The sequence below is a fragment of the Typopeltis vanoorti genome, chromosome 11 (genome assembly GCF_054136105.1).
Source record: "Typopeltis vanoorti isolate ZY-2024b chromosome 11, IOZ_Tvanoo_1.0, whole genome shotgun sequence".
Taxonomy (NCBI): Eukaryota; Metazoa; Arthropoda; class Arachnida; order Uropygi; family Thelyphonidae; genus Typopeltis; species Typopeltis vanoorti.
The window spans coordinates 70,348,499-70,363,954 of record NC_143559.1 but is presented as its reverse complement, the minus strand read 5'-3'; the positions used below and the strand labels follow the sequence as shown (position 1 = coordinate 70,363,954).

At 36.9% G+C, this 15,456-nt stretch overlaps 1 protein-coding gene across 1 annotated transcript in view; it reads left to right on the top strand.

Moving 5' to 3' along the window:
- LOC150101707 (uridine diphosphate glucose pyrophosphatase NUDT22-like) overlaps positions 1–15,456 on the top strand; it is a 31,952-nt gene that overhangs the window by 11,153 nt on the left and 5,343 nt on the right. The window contains exon 2 of the mRNA XM_090400113.1: positions 7,836–8,041. Coding sequence (XP_090256239.1) covers positions 7,836–8,041 — 206 coding nt within the window. The remainder of the gene's footprint in view (positions 1–7,835; positions 8,042–15,456) is intronic.

Genomic DNA, 15,456 nt, shown 5'->3' with positions numbered 1-15,456 from the left:
GCAAGCGCCACTTCTACTGAGCTACACAGGCTCAGAGGGATATGATAGAAATATTTAAGTTACTTAAAGGCTTTTATAAGATTGCAGGAGAAAATGTTTTAGCACTTGGCTAAAGGGAGCAGAACAAGAGGTCATCCCTGGAAGTTGGGTAAGCATGTAGTTAGCAAGAGCATGAGGAGTAGATTATATGCTTGGAGAGTAGTGAATGAATGGAATGGGTTGCATGAGTCAGTTGTGAGTGTTTTGTCAGCTAATGGTTTCAAGGAGAGGTATGATAGATATTGTGTTGACAGTTAGGGTCTCCCATGATGAGCCTTAGGACTCTGTGGAGGTGCACATGCATTAATGAAAATAATAATAATAAACCCATGCTTATGGAAGTTTTTTCACTTGGCTATGCTACTAATTATATATTGGATTTTATCCTTTATCCAAGTGTAAGCAAACAAAGTTTGCACCTGAAGTACTTTCAGGATTGGGGCAACTCGTGGTAAAGGTGGCATAAGTTCTCATCACTTGCCTTAGTATCTCCCATAATGCAAAGCACATCAAAGCACATTAATAGAAGGGCCACTACTCAGACCGGTTTCGACCTTTATTGAGGTGCTGTTTTAAGTAAAGACTTCTCTATAAATTAGGTGGTCACCCAGACCACTCCCTGTGAGTGACTGTCCAACTCAGCAGTGGTTCCACTCACTGACAGGCTCACCCTACCACCAAGCAGTGCCATAATCTCAGCAGTGGCCTCACTCAGAGACAGACAAAAACCTATCCCCCCCCCCCCAGCAGCAGAACATCTCATAGAAAGCAACCATTTCTCTGCAAAAACATATTAGTGGGAGCCAGACCCAGAGGTGGTGATACTAAGGTGGAAGTAATGGAGAAGTCATATTTACCTATACAAGTTGTCAAATGGTGTCACATCCTATTATTAAAATTCTCTGGATTAGAGATAAGTTTATGGAAGTTTTTTCACTTGGCTATGCTACTAATTATACTGTGTATTAGGTTTTATCCTTTATCCAAGTGTAAGCAAACAAAGTTTGTGCCTGAAGTGCTTTCAGGACTGGGGCAACTCGTGGTAAAGGTGGTATAAGTTCTCATCATTTGCCTTAGTATCTCCTATAATGCAAAACACATCTCCTTGCAGACATGTATACTGCTATGCATTAAGGGAAGGGCCACTACCCAGACCAGTTTCGACCTTTATTGAGGTCTCATCAGTGGGAGCCAGACCCAGAGGTGGTGATACTATGTAAACCCATGCTGATAGAAAAAACATTCCAATGCTTTTTCTATCAGCATGGAAATGCTGTTGTCTCATACACAGTTTTCTGATACCAATCCTAACTCGTTGATCTGTTATCTAATCTCATCCATCCAACTTGATCAGCCTAGTTGACTGAGGAGTTAGTATACTCACTATCTTCAACTAACAGGTTGTGGGTTCAGATCTCACTGTGGAGATGGGTGTTTCAGGAATGTCTTTAATTGGTAAATTAATTTCATCACCTGCTGTGAGACTTTGCTGTGCTTATTAGAGGCCTGGAAATGGCTTGAATAAGTTTCGTGTTTGGTCTCCAGAGCATAATTTCTGGATTCTCTAACTCTTAGCCCACTGTAGTGGGATAAAATCCAGAAATCATGGCTAATACTAATGTTCTGTTGGTTTACAACTTTTTTGTGATTAGGAATGACATAAAATATATTAAAAATTTAAATATACTGTGTACATGCATCTCTCTCATCCATTATATTTGTCACTTGTAATTAAGTATCATTACTGAAACATGACCTCTCACTTACTGTCAAATTTTATATCTTAGTTCTTGCCAACCTCTTCAGATCTTTACCAGAAACACAGATTTGCCTATAATTCAAAGCTTGTCCCCCCCCCCCCTTCCCAAAAACTCATGGTATGTGTGCTGGATTCCTAGCCACATTGGAAATAAGGGAAATGAGACTACAGCTCAGCTCACATTTTTTCCACATACTGTTTGTCGGTCCTATGTACAGACAGTTCATAAGATCAAAGTTCACTAACCAATAGCAGGAAGCACTGGCAAATAACGTGTATGAGATTAAGCTTGAAAGTTAACATTGGCAGTAGAAGCAGAAGAGAGAAAATTGTTCTTGCTAGGCTTTACTTAGGTCACAGTCATCTTACACATTGTTATTGAGGGCTGATGATCCACCTATGTGTAAACAGTGAAATGTGTCTGTTGCACCTTTTGCCATGTTCTGGTGAAGCGCTAACGCTTCATTTGAGAAAGGAGTGATTTTACTAAACTGACTGAGCCATATACACTCAGGAAAATATTGTCAGACTTGGACAAATTGCATGAAGTTTTTAACTTTTTACAAAGAATTAATCCATTATATCTGAACTGTAATATATTACTCTTTATTGGACCTGAGCACAATAATGCTGTGATTTTTTTTTCGAGGTGCTACAATGTTTTTTTAATAATAAATTTGTTAGAAGTTTATTTTTCACTTGGTTAGACTATAATAAATTTAGTTTAATCCTTTATCCAAGTGTATGCAAAGTTTGCACCTGAAAATGTTTTTGTTTGTTAAGTTAGAAGAAGAAAACAAAACATGCAGCAGAACTGAGGCAATTTGAAATGTGCAAGCCACATTTGCTTTTGCATTTGTAGAGCATACTTTAATAATGTTATAATTTTAGCAGGCCTGGTTGGCTGAGTGGAGCATATCTGCTTTCTAGCTAAGAGGAATAGGTTTAAATCCATAGGACATGTGTGTTTGTTCTACTAACCGTTTAACTATATGTACTGTGTAACCTGTGTCGTGGCATAGTATGATCTTTGATGTCTTTGTGCTGTAAAAATCAAAAATAATTAACTGTAATTTTATAATGCTATTTTAGGTATAATTGCTGGAATGACTTGAATATAGACTTGCTTCCATGCTGTGGAGTAGATACTGGCTGAGTGTAGTGACCATATCAGATGGATGTTAGTTCCACAAGGACCAGAAGACTTTTTTTTCTGATGTCATTTTGGTGAGAACACAGGAGGAATACACTGTACTTATTTCTAGTATTGTAGGAAGTGATATGTCTTAGTTGTCTGTGCAAAAATTAGAGGAAAAGAATGATACTAGGAGCTTGGTATCGTCTTTAAGTGAAGATTACAGGGATACTATTTAATGAGAACGAAAGCAGAACTGCCAGTGTACAGGAAATGAATTTTATGTATTTGAATATATCAAAATTACATTTAGATTTGTTGGTAGTTATTTTGCTTGTTGTTGTTGCAATCCTGAGAATGAAGCCACTTATACAGTGAACTTATTTTTATCATTATTTTTTTTTCCCCTTCTTGAATGACCTTTGCACACTGGTTAGACCTTGATTAGCGAACAGAAATTTTGAATGATATGGAAGATGAAGTCCTTTATTCCAACAAAAATTGAACATCAGGCCTAGATGTTTTTAAATGATGGTAGTGTATATCATTAATATGCTTATGCTATAAATGTTTCATGGATGTGCAAGTAGTTTTTTTGGTAAAATCTTTGTGTTTTTTAATATAGTTTTTGGTGTTTCAGGGAAGTTTGATTATAGCTGCAATGATAATTTGTTATTTTTCTTCATAGTTTTGTTGGTGAAGGTTTAATTAAAGAGGAGTAGACATTTGTGGACATATCACCCATAAGATGGTATCTAGCTTCTTTGCCATAATATGGCCTCAACAGTCTCCCACATACCACATTACCAGGACTACCTCGGGGCATGGTCTGGCAGAATAAGGTAATGCTCTGGCTTAACTGGAAAGCCTTCTGATATTTTATCATCAGGTTCAGTTCTGTGTACCACATAGTGCCTGTATGCAGAAACTACTTTACTGCTACACAAGAATGGAAAGAGGCTCTGGGTATCTAATATTAAGTTTGGCATGCCCTTAAAGAGTATGACAATACAAGTAAGGAGGAGGAGAGATCTGGAAAGTTTTCTGGAGACCAAATATGCCATCAGCTACGTCCAATAAGCAAGGAATAGCATTTCACTGGATAGTGAAGGTCATTTCACTTAAAAGGTTATATCCATTGGCCACCAAGTTCTGACAACAGTACCATGTTTGCATGAAGTTTGTGTAAAAATCAGTAAGACATCAATCAAAATATATGAAATAGCAATTGCTTGGTTTAACTGTCCCACAGTTTTTGGCCAAACACATTATCCAATTTAGGCAATAGCCTACCTACTCAGTAGATACGTTTTTGTGTGACTTTTCTTTTTCCTCAGCTTAAGAGAATTTCAGAAGATGAATTTGATACAGTTAAAATGTGATGAAGGAACTTAAAATTCAAGTTAAGTAAGAAGTTAAATTATAAATGGTTGATTAAATAAAGGGAAGTTAAATAAGATATGATACATTAGGGAGCTGTAAATTGTTTGAAAATTTGAGGAGGTGGTGATCCATAAGTTATTTATTTATTTGTATGGCATAAATAAAACATGCAGTACAATACACTGTCATTTTAAAAAGATATAAAATTAAAAGCCATTTTAAAAACCAGTAAAATTAAAAGGTTATATCCATATTAGTCAAATAGTTCATAGCTTCAGGAGTAGCACTTAAAAAGTCCGATTTGTCTCCTGACTATGCTCTAAGATAACACTGAGTCACAATGTGGGGAGAGTCGTTTACCCCATTTAAAAAGCATGTCCACACACACACACATCATGACCAGTTCGTATTCTATTAAGCTGAGTCTAGGATTTTCGTGGAAGGTTTGAGAAAGCATCAAAACTTTCTTGTAATTTGTTGAGGAAAAATTTTGTAATATTATCTGTCTGATTCTCCCACTGTTCTTGCCACTTTTGCTTCACGTCGAAGTTAGAATGTAATAGTTATTGGGCTAATTGTAATGGTGGATGTCTCGATCTCAGTTGTTGTACACTCAAATCTGGGAGATCTAAGTGTATTGGTAGGACTGTGTTGTCCAGGCTCTTCTTATACTCCTGTAAGAGAGCTTTAGTTCTGCACAGACTTGGTGGAACAATATTGTTGAGCCGGAAGCCAGTGTGTGGGCGTTTATTTAATTGTGCCAGAAGTCAGTCTCATTGTATTATTTAGTTGGTTATCAACACGTAAATAATTCAATGAGACTGATCTCTGGCATTGATTGATTTAGACTGATTTAGCCACACTGGTGAACAATATTCGGCAACAGAGAAAACTAGTCCGAGAGCTATAATCTGTAGATGTTTGGCTGTTGCTCTTCATGTTGTGCCTCTTAGTTTTTGTATTATGTTGTTATGGGTTCTTAACTTAGCAGAAACATTTATTAGATGTTGTTTATAAGAGAGCGTGTGATCCAAAGTCATGCCCAAGTACTTTGGAAACTTATTGTGTTGTAGTAAGTATCCTTCAAAGCAGATATGCAAAGTGGCAGCTGTCATGTGATTATTAAGGCGAAAGCTTGATACTTCTATTTTGTCTGGATTGAGCTGGAGCCTCCATTTTTTGTAACATTCGCCTATTGTTTTCAGGTCTTTTGTATAAGTACCTTTTCAGCCTGATTCGTGTTTTTGTGTCAAATGGCAATTACAGTGTCATCAACATAACGAAACTTGCATGAGATGGTGGCAGGCAAGTTGTATGTGTATAGATTATAAAGCATGGGTGCCAATACTGACCCTTGTGGAAGGCCATTATTAAGTTTTCGTTGTCAGAACATTTTATTTCCTAATATAACTTGAAAAAAAAACGTTGTGTGAGCATGAAGGAAATTAAGTGCACAGTCCATTTACATGGGACAATACTAAGAAATCTGTATATAAAACCTTCATGTCAAACTGTATCTTTGGCTGCTGTTATGTCTAAGAAGACGGCTGATGTTTTTTCTTGCTTCTGGAATCCAGCTTCTATGTATGATGTTAAAGTGAGCACTTGGTCACAGCAACCACATTTTTCTCTAAAACCAGCTTGTTCAATCGGGATGTGCTGCATGATTGGTATAGACAATCTGTACAAGAAGGCGTTCTAATATTTTATAGATGCAATTCAATAAAGCAATGGGTCTAACTTTTTGCCTCCTGGGAAAGTTTTCCAGATTTAAAAATAGCAACTATTTTTGATTTCTTAAACTGGCTGGGTAGTCGGCCAGTCAGTAATATATCAGAGAATAATTCAGAAAGCCATTTTATAGTATTTGGCTCGCTATTAATCAAGAATTCAGGATAGATACTGTCGAAGCATGGGGCCTTGCCTGCTTTGACATCTTTTATGACGGCTTTTACTTCATCTATAGTAAAGATTGAGGCAGATTGTGAGAAAGCAAGGACATTTGTTTTTAGTGCTGTAAGTTCTTTCTTAACTTTCTTGGTATGTTCATGGTCCCTAGGTGCCCTTGACATATTAACGATTTGATTAGCTATTTTTCTAAGGAGAGATCGTTATGCTCTTTCTTTTATGTAGATTAGTTGTGGATGGTTTTTGAAGAAGATTCCAAGCTTTTCTACTTGATCGTTTGAAGTCAAGGTTTTCAACTATATCAATCCATGTTGTTTTTCAAGATGAATTCAGTTTGTGGTAATTCATCTTCTGTTTCAGGATCTTCACTTTTGAGGAACTCTGTATAAACATTTTCACTCTCTTCATTCCATCCGGGAACATGATCTTTTCTGTAACCTCTAGGGATGTATTTTTTTACAGTTGATATGATCGCTCCTATGAATCTGTTGTACTCCGCGACTCTAGTAGGTATCTCACGAACACATTTATCCAATTCATTTGCAAAATTTCTACAATTTGGTTTTCTAAAATTCCAATGCTGTTGTGGAAAGGATCTTACTATAGGTAGTGTCATACCAATTTCTAATAACAACGGTCAATGTTAACTGTGTGGGAAGTTAGAAAGTACATATCGTCTTGCTATTACTGGTTGCCCTTCTGTGTTTAATGAAACAAAACATAAGTCCGGATTAGACTCCATTTGCCATGCTGCTGATCTAAAGGTATTTCTATCCTTGGCATCAAACACAAGGTGTATATTAATAATTTCTGCCCATTGAACGAGGACAGTACCGCAATTCTTCATGATGGCTATTAAAATCACCAATCCATACTGTTGGATGTTGATAAGTGGGTATCACATCTTAGTTCATCTATAGACCATTATGTTAAAGGAGGTTTATAGACAACTATTGTTACATTGCGAATTTTCACACTCACAAGATGGGGTATCGTTATCACATCTCGTTGTTAGGACAAAAGCATTTTCTATATCATCCGTAATATATGTTGCAATGCCATAATTCCAGTGGTATGTAGCACCAATCAGGGTGTAATTATTATTTTTCTTCTTCTGTTAAGGTCGTCTTCATTTTCAGCATATGTTTCTTGAAGAAGCACAGTGTCACTGTTATTTTCCTGTAGTATTTTGCAGAAATAATCACATTTTGCTCTGTTAATTCCCTCGATATTCATTTGACACATCTTAAGACTAAATCCCAATTTTTTGTCAGCATCATCAATAAAATCAGAAAAATTAGTATTGTTTGACTGTATGCCTTAGCCAAGAGAATTAAGTGTTAGACTGGCTGCCAAATCATTCTAGCTCAATTAGCGTTACCCAGGGTGCACCACGTGGAGGCAAGCTAGATTACACCCCATAAATAAAATGTATAGTAAGATCCATAAGTAAAATGTGACTTTGGAGAAACTAGTGGAAGGGCACACTTCTGCATCAGAAATAGTTTCACTTTTATCTTACACAGCCCACCAACAAAGTAAAAATTATGGAGTGATAATCACTTTTTTCAAAATCATTAAGTTTTTCCTTTCCGTATTTTTTAAATCTAGGAGGTGTTGCATGGACAAATACCATCATCTGCTGTGTTAAAGTCAGTGTCATCAAGTGTAGTAGTAAAAGAAATATTTACATCAATACTACGAGAAGTCAAAGATGAAATAAACACTCCCCTGCACACTCTTAGTTCTCCTGTGTTGCTTGGCTTGGTGAAAAATTGTTTGACTGGAGGACGCTCTTCTGCAGAATTTTACATAAAGTCAGTAGATTTTTAATTTTTTAATCCTAAGTATTAGAATATTTGATATCTATAATGTATATATTCAGTATTTAAGGTGTAACACAAGGATTAACGCTAGTATCAGTTATAAATTAGAGTTCTAAACGTGAAATTTACTCATATAAAGAGAATAACAAATTTAGATAAAAGCATATGGAGTAGTTTGTAATAGTAAAACACTAATATTACTCGAAAAAGAGTAATATCGTTATTCCTCATTTATTGGTATTGATGTTGAATAAACACTTTCATTTTCCCCCCATTTTCTATATGTAAAACTTTTGATTTGAAAACCAGAAATGGTTTTCAAATCAAAAGTTTGATTGAAAAGCGTGTACTATTTAGCAGTAAGCTCTAGTGCAGGGGGTCGCAAACTGGTGACCAATGGGCTGGATATGGCCCACAGAGGCTTCGTATCTGGCCTGTGACCTTAATGATTTCTTTTCTAAAAATCAATGTTTCTAACATCCTGCGGGGATTAAAACAGAAAAAGTTCAAACTTCTAAATGTTTTATGACAGCTTTAAACAAAAGTTAAACTTATTACTACAATTCTTTATACCATGTTTCTATCATCAAATGTTGGCAACACTGAATGGAAGTTACTTGTCATGCAGCCATTTTAAGCCATGTGATACAATGTCAATAAGTTACAGGTTACCATTGTAATATGATAGTGTGTTAATAAAAAGTTACCTCAATAACTTTAATAGTAAATGGATAGATCGTTTATCTGTGCACATGGCTCCCATAAAGAGGAATACAAAGATGGCATCCAGATCGCCATATTTGTCTGAAAATCTTAACTTAAAAGACATGATTCAGTATACCGTTTGTGAAACGTATGCGTCGAGGAGAGCGGTTCGATTCTGGTTAAACAATGATTGCGGAGTGGTGTGTAAAGAATGTGAGGATTTAAAGAGTGTTTCAGGTCGTGTGAGTGATAACATTGTCGGAAGTGAGAATCCAGATAACAGCGATATTAGAGGTACAAATGAGGATGTTTGCGAGGTAGTACCTGATAGCTGTGAGGGTGGCGTTGTAAGAGAGAATGAAGTTAAGCATACAGAACAATTGAATGAATCATCGGAAAATAAAAATGATGACACTGATGCAATGAGTGAAATAGCTCTATTATGCGGAGAGATACATGGAGTAAACCAGCAACTGGGACGTTGGCAAAAATCTTTAACAAGCGTACTGACTAATAATCGGCAAAAGTATGATAGAAAAAATAAGGGTATGATACTGAGTGTAAATAAAATGAAAGAGTGTGTGTTGTATGGAGATTCCCTAGTAAGAGGTGTGTTAGTTGAGAGTTTAACAAAATCGTACCAACCTGGTGCGAACGTTAAGAATGTAAGCGAGTCAATTAGAATGCAAAAACAGCGGGTGAAGGAACTGATAGTGGTAGCGGGTACAAATGATTTGAAAGGAAACAAAAAGGTTATGAGTGAGGATGTGAAGAAATTGCTTGAGGTAGTAAAAGACAAGAGTGAGAGAGTTAGGATGGTGAGTCTGTTGCCACGGCATGACAGTGAAGAGTATAGAGGGAGGGCCATAATTGCTAATGACTTTGTGTGAATTATGTTTGATGAGTGGTGTGGAATTTGTGGATGTGTGGAATAAGTTCGATGGGCGAAAGGATTTATATAAAATGGATGGATTACATTTTAATGGATTTGGTGTGCGGAGACTTGAAAAGGTGTTGTCGAATGTGGTGGAAGTGAATGTACAGAACCAGGGAAACTAGAGTTATTAAGGGGGGGGGGTAGATATGCAGATTTTAGGGAGACAGTTGAGTGTGTGAATGTGTGTAATATGCCCAAGCGATAGGAAAGACCACAAATCATAATGGGATAGTTAGTATAAGGCATCAAAACAGGGATGGGACAAATCGGCTTCTTCAGTTCATGTATACAAATGCCAGCAGTATTAGGAAGAAGAAGGAAGAATTTTTGGCCTTGGTTGGCACTTCCAGACCACAGGTTATTGGGATTAGTGAAACATGGCTGACAGAAGATGACACAGCTAGTGGGATTGAATGTGAGGGATATGGTGTGTTCAGGAGAAACAGGGAGAATAAAATGGGGGAGGTGTGTTATTGATGATAGTTGATGAGCTACAGCCAAGGAGAATAGAAGTGGAACCGCAGGATAGAGATAAGAGCACATTTGAGGCTATTTGGTATGAGATTGAAACTAGCAGAACAAAATATACAGTTGGGTGCTGCTAGAGACCAGGTGATGGAATAGATGGTGGAGATAGTATGCATAAGCAAATAGAAGAAATGAGTGGAAGGAGGGTAATTATTATGGAAGATTTCAACTATGGTAACATTGATTGGAAGGAGGAGAGGACACATGGGAGGTAGGAATTGGAATTTATGCGGTTATTAAGGGATAATTATCTGCGACAGCATGTAATGGAAAATACTAGGGGTCAGAGAGTGCTTTAATTGGTAATTGCATCTGAGAATTTGGCTGTAATGAATATGACCACGTTGCCACCAATTGGTGAGAGTGATCATAGGGTCTTGACATGGGAGGTGGCTAAAGGTGTGGAATTTACAATTAAGACAGGGTACATGTGGAATTATCGGGCTGGTAAGTATGGCAAGCTTAGGAGATTGATTGGTACAGTGCCATGGCATGTAAAACTGCAAGGGCTAGGAGTTGACAGTACATGGGAGGCGGTTAAGAAGTGTTTGCATGAAGCAGTGGCTGACTGTATACCTAGAGTCTGAATAATAAATCAAGTAGGAGTTAAATAGATGAATAACATCATTAAGCTTGAGCTGCAAAAAAAGAAACAACTATGGAGGGAATTTAAGGAGAAAGGTGACCAGCAGACACATGAACAGTATAAAGCCCCGGTCAGAAGGGTAACGAGTGTGGTAAGAAAACCAAAAAAGGATGACGAAAGAACATTGGCCATGCAGGCTAAAGACAATCCTAAACAGTTTTTTCGATATGTTGCAAGTAGAAGAAAAATGTATATGGCAGAATGATTTTAAAGAATGCCGATGGTAGGGAGGTAACTGAATCAGTTGATATAGTTGAATTACTGAGCGAGCACTTTGCAAGAATATATCATCCAGGTGGTGACATTGCAGAAATGAATGAACCAAAAGTTTATACGGGAATTGTGGTGAATGAGGTGGAGGTGAGTAGTCTATTACAAAAGCTCAATGTCATTACATCTCTGGGATTGGATGGTATACTAGCTCGTGTTGTACGTGAAGCGGCTAAAGAATTGTCAGTACCCTTGACCATTCTATTTAATCTGATGTCCAGAATATTCTTATCTTCAGTTTTTATTGTCACCTTTATCACTGATTCCTTTTACAATATTCCTTTCTCCATTTGAGCTTCTTTGATGGCTTTAGTAAATTTTTTTTTTTTTGTATTTTTTTTCAATCTTCCTGTTTTTGACTCACATCCATGAAAAGTTGTAAACCTATAGTACATCGTGCCATGAGTAGGCCAGGAATGTGTTTGTTATTATTATTATTATTAATTTAAATATTTTTTGCATTTTTATTTATTTTTACATAATTCAGAACCTTCCCCTCCCCCCCCCCCCATTCTGGAGATCAAACATAAAACTTTTTCTTGCCAGGGCACCTCTGGCCTCAAATAAGTGGGGCAGTGATCTCACACTGGGCAATGAAATTGATCTCTCTCTCACCTAAAGACATTTGCAAACATCCATTCCTCTGGCAGGATTTGAACCTGTTGGCTGCTGGACAGAGAGCAGATGTGTTAACCTCAGCCAACCAGGCTGACATTATTTAGTTATCTTTCCACATAATTTAGCTTTTTTCTACTTTTTCTTGATATTCTTTAAAGGTACCTGCTCACTTGTCATGAATGTTCAATATGATTTCTTCATTTCTAAGACTGCCTACATATGTATTATTATTATTATCATCCTAAGACCTCATTGGAGTCAGAGACTCATCTAGGAGGTCCCTTTGTCATATAGACCGCTTATCATACCTTGCCTTAAACACATTCAAATTCTATGCGGACACCACACTCTTAGGCAATGCATTCCAATCATTCACAACTCTCCATCCAAAAAACCTGCTTCTCATTCCCTTGCTCACACCCTCCTTATACAGCATCCAGGGATGACCACTTGTTCTTTCTCCATCTCCCACCATTTTATGAAAAGCCTCTTCAACGTTAGTCCTATAGCAAGTCCTTGCCAACTTGTATGTCACTATCATATCACCCTTCTCTCCACTACACTCTGTAAATTGCATCTTCTCAACCTTTCTTCATATTCAACATTCCAGAGATCAGAAACTACCTTAGTCCATTGCCTCTGGACCTTTCCAACATCTGGAAAGGTCCAGATGTTGGAAACATGTGGACTACTGTGCACATCTGTGCACAGTAGTCCACATGTGGCTTAATCAAGGCCTGACAGAATGGAACCAGAATATTGTTACTTCTACAAGTCAGTGTCCTCTACATCATTCCCAGAATTTATTGTGTTGACCTCATAATTTTGGCAATATGTCCTCTGAATTTTAGATCCTTATCCACCATTACTCCAAGATCTCTTATTTTCTCCCCTCCAGCAATATATCTCCACCAAGCATAAATTCTACATCCTATATTTATTTCCCAAATTTTAAAACCTTACATTTTGCAACACTGAATTGGCATTCCCACTCTGCCCATTCACTCAATCTATTCAAGTCTTCTTGTAAGGCCATAACATCCGCTCTACTCCTCATAGTTTATCCCAACTTTGCATCATCTGCAAACAGCTGTATATCTCCATTCAAATCTTCCCCAATATCATTAACATACAGGCTAAACAGCAATGGTCCTAAAAACAGACCCCTGAGGCACACCACTAGTGACTTATCTCTTCTGGGATATTGCTTCCCCATACACAACTTGTTGATACCTATCAGACAGCCAACTCCAGTTCAATGCACTAGTCTAATATCCAACCCCATCCACTCTAGTTTGACTAGCAACTTATCATGTGTTAATCTATCAAAAAGCCTTTGTAAAATCTAAGTATACTACTATGCATCTATCTCCTTTGTCCAGTGAAGCCCTCACCTTATTGTGATACGTAGATTACTAAAACATGACCTCCCTTTAGAAAATTCATCCATCAAATATAATACCACTGTTGTCAACCCAATTCTGGATCTCACCAGTCCCAAAACATGTTTCTGCTTGGGATCGAACCATGGACCTTGTATGTATGTGGTGTATGTGATAACCACTACACCACGGAAACTTAGGCTTTCTCATCTTCATCACTGTGTAAGATTCAATGACCTATGGAGTAATTTGCTTTCATAGAACCTTAATTAATACTATGATAGGGAATTTGATCATATCTGTATGTCTGTTATCCTGTGATACAGGCTTTCCCTCCCTCCCCCCTGAAAACTTATGGATGAAAAAATCTTAAGTTTTCATGAGGAAAAAATCCTTCAATTTTCATATGAGATCGACTAACTCGCCTCCACTTGAAAAGCTCTCAGAAAGGTTCTTTGCATCCTAGATAGAATTTGAACCAAGGTCTTTCAACCAAAGGTGTCACAGTTAACAACTGAACTGTAGCAGCTCTTTATTAATAAAACAAATACTCCTTATTTGCCTGTTTTAGGATTTGAGATTTTGGGGATAATGAGATATCTGAGAAAGTGAAAGAGCGTGTAAGATGAGTAATATACCACACACACACATCATATAGAATTTGTCCTTTTGTCATAGGGGATGGATTAAGACTTCCTGATATTGCTAAGCTGGATTGCAATGTCTAGTAAACATGAGACGTATACAATGTTCATGAAAATGATGTACTAGCCACCACGATGTGAAGTATGCCGAACATCAAAAATCTTGTCAGTCTGTAGCCCAATATTCTGCTTATACTTTCATTTTGGTATAGTATAGCAACTCCATCTCTCTCTCTGGATATTCTCCCAACCAACAGAGCATTAAATTAGGCTGGAGGAAACTATGGAGGAGTGAACTAATGTATGTAGGGGTTGAGGTATGATATCTACACCTCTCAGTGGGATGTAAATGCTTATCATTTAGCATTCTATTAGACTGCATTACAGATAATTAGGCTATCTTCTAAAATGTTACAAAATTAACTAATACAAATTACAGGATAAAATTTGTCTGCTTAAGATAGATTAGACCTCTAGGATTCATGTTCTTCCCAAGAGTTTATAGCATCACTTAACAATGTGGAACCTAATATTTAGATTTCAAATTGTTAAGTGATAATGTTATTTTGGAAAAGGATAGACTGCTACCATTAGAAGGAAATTATAGAACAATTGCCTTGATAAGTCACCTTGGTAAAGTGATGATGATCATATTGACAGAAAGATTGAGAACACAATTGGAAGCATACCTTGCAGGCGAGCAAGCAGGATTTAGGAAAGATAGAACTACAATTCAACAGATTTTGACAATGAGGTTAATAGCAGAGAAAGCTAGGAGAAAAAACCAAAACATATATACTTGCTTTGTTGATTTTCAGAAAGCATTTGACAGTATTGACCAGAAAGTGACATTAGCAGTTATGGAATCCTATAGAATTAATAAAAAACTAATAGCTATATTAAAAGATGTTTATCAGAATGCAGTTGCAGCAGTTAGAATAGGTGATGATGATTTGGGGAAATGGTTTAAAACAAGCAGAGGTACTAGACAGGGAGACCCAATATCACCAAGCATTTTCATCGCACATTTAGAAAGAGCAATGGATAAAATGAAAGAAGATGCCAAAGGAATATCTGTACACAGAATGAGAATTAACAATCTGAGATTTGCAGATGACATTGTTATTATTGAAGAAGACGAAAGAGAACTACAAAAAACACTGAAACTGTTAAATGAGAAAGGGAAGAGATTTGGACTTGTATTTGAACTTTGAAAAAACAAAGATGGTATTTGGTGAGAAGAACATGAAACAAAAGATACAAGTGGATGGAACTGATATAGAAAATGTAGAACAATTCACATATTTGGGAAGTAAACTGACATATGACTTGGACTATAAAAAAGAAATAAAGATCAGGATTGCAAAGGGAAGAACAAATCTGAAGGCCATGGATACATCTGGAAAAGTAAAGTGATCAGTCTGCAAACAAAACTTAGAGTATTGGAAACATGCATCTTTAGTGGTGTACTGTATGGATCTGAAACGTGGGTAATAAATAAGGAATCAAGAAAAAGAATTTTGGCATTTGAAAGAACTTGTTACAGGAAGATTCTAAGAATAGGATGGGTACAGAAAATCACCAATGAAGAGATCTATTAGAAGATACAACCAAATCTAATGCAGAAGATTATAAAATGGAAGCTGCAATTATTTGGACACATCTGTAGAATGAGT